This window comes from Octopus bimaculoides, unplaced genomic scaffold (genome assembly GCF_001194135.2).
Source record: "Octopus bimaculoides isolate UCB-OBI-ISO-001 unplaced genomic scaffold, ASM119413v2 Scaffold_34953, whole genome shotgun sequence".
In the NCBI taxonomy this organism is placed as follows: Eukaryota; Metazoa; Mollusca; class Cephalopoda; order Octopoda; family Octopodidae; genus Octopus; species Octopus bimaculoides.
The window spans coordinates 1,200-4,993 of NW_026419759.1; the positions used below are offsets into that span (position 1 = coordinate 1,200).

Sequence of the window (3,794 nt, forward strand, 5' to 3'; positions counted from 1 at the left end):
AAAGTTACGAAAAAGTTTTTTTCATTTTCGAAAGGTACATATAATGCCATTTTGTTTTGTTTCGTTTTGTTTCATTTTATTTTCATTTCGTTTTCGAATAATGTTATTTTGTTTCATTTCAGTTGCTAACATGAATTGGACTGGTGAGCATTGCGCTTTCATTGTGGAAACGTTTATTAAGAATGAATCTGTAACTGCAACACAACGAGCGTTCTGTTTGCGCTTCAGACTTGGTAGATATGATCCCGTACCTGCTCGAAACATGATCTTGTTATGGGTTAGTAACTTCAGAGCCAGTGGATCAGCATTGAAACGAAAATCAACCGGCCGACCTCGCACTGCCAGAACTCCAGAAAATGTGGCAGCGGTAAGAGCCTCAATTCAACAGTCTCCACGGCATTCAGCATCTAAACGTGCCGCGGCTCTTAGGCTTTCTGATAGAAGTTTGCGAAGAATTCTTCACAATGATCTGCAAATGCATCCATACAAAATGATATTGTCACAAGAACTCAGCGAAAGAGATATTGAAACTCGCAGAGCATTGTGTTTGGAAATGCAACAAAATATCCCCAATGCATCTGTTGTGTTGTTCAGTGACGAGGCGCATTTTCATCTGTGTGCCACAGTGAATAAACAAAACTTCAGATAATGGGCCGAAAACAACCCTCGTGAGTTGCATGAATGCCCTTTGCATTCTCTTCGGGTGACTGTGTGGTGTGCGGTATCAGAATTCGGTATATGGGGTCCGTACTTCTTTGAAGAAGACAACGTTACAGTGACTGTGAACTCTGATCGATATTGTGAGATGCTAGAGAATTTTCTCAGACCCAAATTGAATATGCTCCACGATACGGAAAATGTTTGGTTTCAACAGGATGGGGCAACAGCCCACACTTCTCGACGTGTGATGGGAATTTTGAGGGAGATGTTTCCTGGTCATTTAATCTCATTGCGTGGTGACATCGGTTGGCCTGCCCGATCACCTGATTTAAATACTTGCGATTTTTTCCTCTGGGGATACCTCAAGTCAAAGGTATATATTAATCGCCTTCGATCTATTGAACAACTTAAAGATGCCATTCGTCAAGAAATTGCTGCCATTCCTCATGAAATGATCCGCCGAGTTATGGACAACTTTCATGAACGCCTTCGACAGTGTGTGGACAATGACGGCTCCCATTTGACTGATTTAATTTTTAAAACCAAATGAAACAAAATGGCATTATATGTACTTTTCAAAAATAAATTATTTTTTTTGTTTCTTTACTTTTTAAATTTTTTTTTAATCCAAAAATGTGTCAGATCATTTTGCTGGACCCTGTATTATCATCATCATTTAATGTTGTCCATGCTGGCATGGGTTGGTCTGTTTGACCAGAGCTGGAGAGCTGCACTAGATTCCAATCTGATTTGGCATGATTTCTACAGCTGGATGCCCTTCCTTAATGCCAGCTAGTTTACAGTATGCTTTTATGTGGCCCTGCATGGGCGCTTTATACTACCTGATGGACTAGTTTTAACACTTCTGCTGCAGAGTATGGGTCTTCATGTGTACAGCAAGGTGCCAGGCATCTCAGTCCTTTGTCATCTCACCTGAAAGGTTCAGCATCCTGCGGTCATTCTTCAGTACTTCATCCCATGTTTTTCACTTCCACGTGTTTTATCTATTTGAGAGATCAGCACTTCTTTAAGGAGTGGTCAGCATCCACCCACATCACATGACCAAACCAGCATAGTCTTCTTTCTTGCACACAACAACTAATTCCTCTTATACCTAACTTCTCTCTCAAAGCACCAGCACTCTGTCGAACATGTACACTTACATAACACCTCCAGCAGAGCATACTAGTCTCATTCCTCTCTAACCTTTGCATATCCTCTGCATTTAGGGTCCACATCTCACTACCATGTAGAATTGCTGTCTGTATACATGCATCATACAAACTTCTTTTCACTCACAGAGAGAAATCTTTTGTGGCCAACAAAGGTAACAGCTCTCTGAATTTCCTCCATCCTCTTCTTATTCTAGTTATCACACTCTCTATGCATCCTCCCCCACTACTAATTTGGTCCCCTAGGTAGCAGAAATTATCTACTACCTCTAATGAGCCACCAAGGCATTTGAGAGAATCAGTTTCCCAAGTTTCTAAAGTTTTTATGTGCGTCTCCAACATATGAAATCTATCTTCTCCTATCTTTCCTATTAATCCACTGCACCTCTTGTGTGTCCATAGCTTGCACTGGATACATCATATGGAGTTCCTGCCTACACTTTTCCTACAAATTGAACAGAGCTGCCTGCCTGAATTTCTTGTCTAGCTCTGATATGGAATTCACTATGAGGGCAAGATCATCAGCATATAGTAGTTCACAGGGGCAGCCAGTCTTGAATTCCTCTGTTATGGTATATATGTGTATATATATAAACATACATATATGTGTGTGTGTATATGTACATATATATATACGACAAATTTCTTTGCCAAATAATAATATAGCAATCCATTGAGATCACTTAATATGCTAGAAAAAGCAACCCTGAATCATTCTCAACTTGCATATTAGTGTCTTTAAAACAGGAAGGAGCATGATATCATGTTAAGGACATTAAAAAAAAAAGAATGGGAAAATGCTATTGATTGTATGAATGCTCAACCAGGACCAACCTGTGGCTAAACAGCTATTAAAATAGTTATGGGCCATAGATTAAACTGTGTGGTTAAGATGTTTGCTTTGCAACCATGAGGGTTTGGATTTGATCCTAACCTATGGCATCTTTGGTAAGCATTTTGTTCTACCATATCCTTGACCATCCTTGTTTAATGTGTACTTGTGTATGAAGTATTAAAACAGGCAATAATGAAGACTGGGAAATATGTTTCAAAATATATAAGCAGTATTGTATCAAAAAGTATGACTTCGTGGTTCACCAAATACAATTGATAAAATAAGTACTGGGTTGATAGGACACTTCTTGTCATCAATGAAACCCTGGAAAGTGATACCCCACAATGATTGAAACTAATAAGATATTTATTTAATCATCCTGCCTGATCCTCTGTTCTATGTATGTTCACTTTCCTGTAACTTGAGGGCATGCCCTGCCATCTCACTACTATGATCACCTCTTTTTGCACTTGTGGTTAGTCTTGTATTTTCTCAAGATCCTGTTTCTGTCACTCCTTTTGACACTTGGCATAAAGCCATCTCCCTCAATATGATACATCCGTTTACTTGAGTGGTCTTGTCCTGCAAGTTACTTGGTGACCTCATTAGTGTTGGTGCCATGTAAGAAGTACCAGTGTACACTCTGTAAAGTGGTTGCTATTAGGAAGGGCATTCAGCATACTGAAGTGGACATTGGAGCTTGGTGCAGTCCTCTGGCTCATCATAATGGAGCCTGGACATTTAACAATAATGGTAATGATGATGACGATGATGATGATGATGATGAATCAGTTTAAACAACCATGTGAATCTAGTCTGAAAGACAGACAAAAATGTATACAACAAAATTTTATGCAAAAGAATAAACAAAAACCAATAAAAAGACAAATATAAAAAAAAAAATACAAAGGACATTTAGATATTTCTGTTAAATCTTTTGTATCTTCCTTGAACTGAAAGATCTTATTTATCATTGGTGGATCTTTGAAAATAAATTGTACTGCCAACATTGATAGCATTTTAAAGACCATTTTAAAAATGTTTTCTCTCTCATTAAAAGAATTTTAAAAAAAATTAGTTTTGAGTACAATCATTGGTGAACGTGGTTTTCGTGCCTTCGGAGAGAA

The 3,794-nt window shown here is 38.4% G+C and overlaps 2 protein-coding genes across 2 annotated transcripts; both read left to right on the plus strand.

Moving 5' to 3' along the window:
- Positions 1 to 130: 130 nt before the first annotated feature.
- On the plus strand, positions 131 to 649 carry LOC106873445 (uncharacterized). The gene has a single exon (XM_014920800.1). The coding sequence runs from the start codon at positions 131 to 133 to the stop codon at positions 647 to 649; it is 519 nt and encodes a 172-aa protein (XP_014776286.1).
- Positions 650 to 805: 156 nt separating this feature from the next.
- On the plus strand, positions 806 to 1,210 carry LOC106873446 (uncharacterized). The gene has a single exon (XM_014920801.1). The coding sequence runs from the start codon at positions 806 to 808 to the stop codon at positions 1,208 to 1,210; it is 405 nt and encodes a 134-aa protein (XP_014776287.1).
- The last annotated feature ends 2,584 nt before the right edge of the window (positions 1,211 to 3,794 follow it).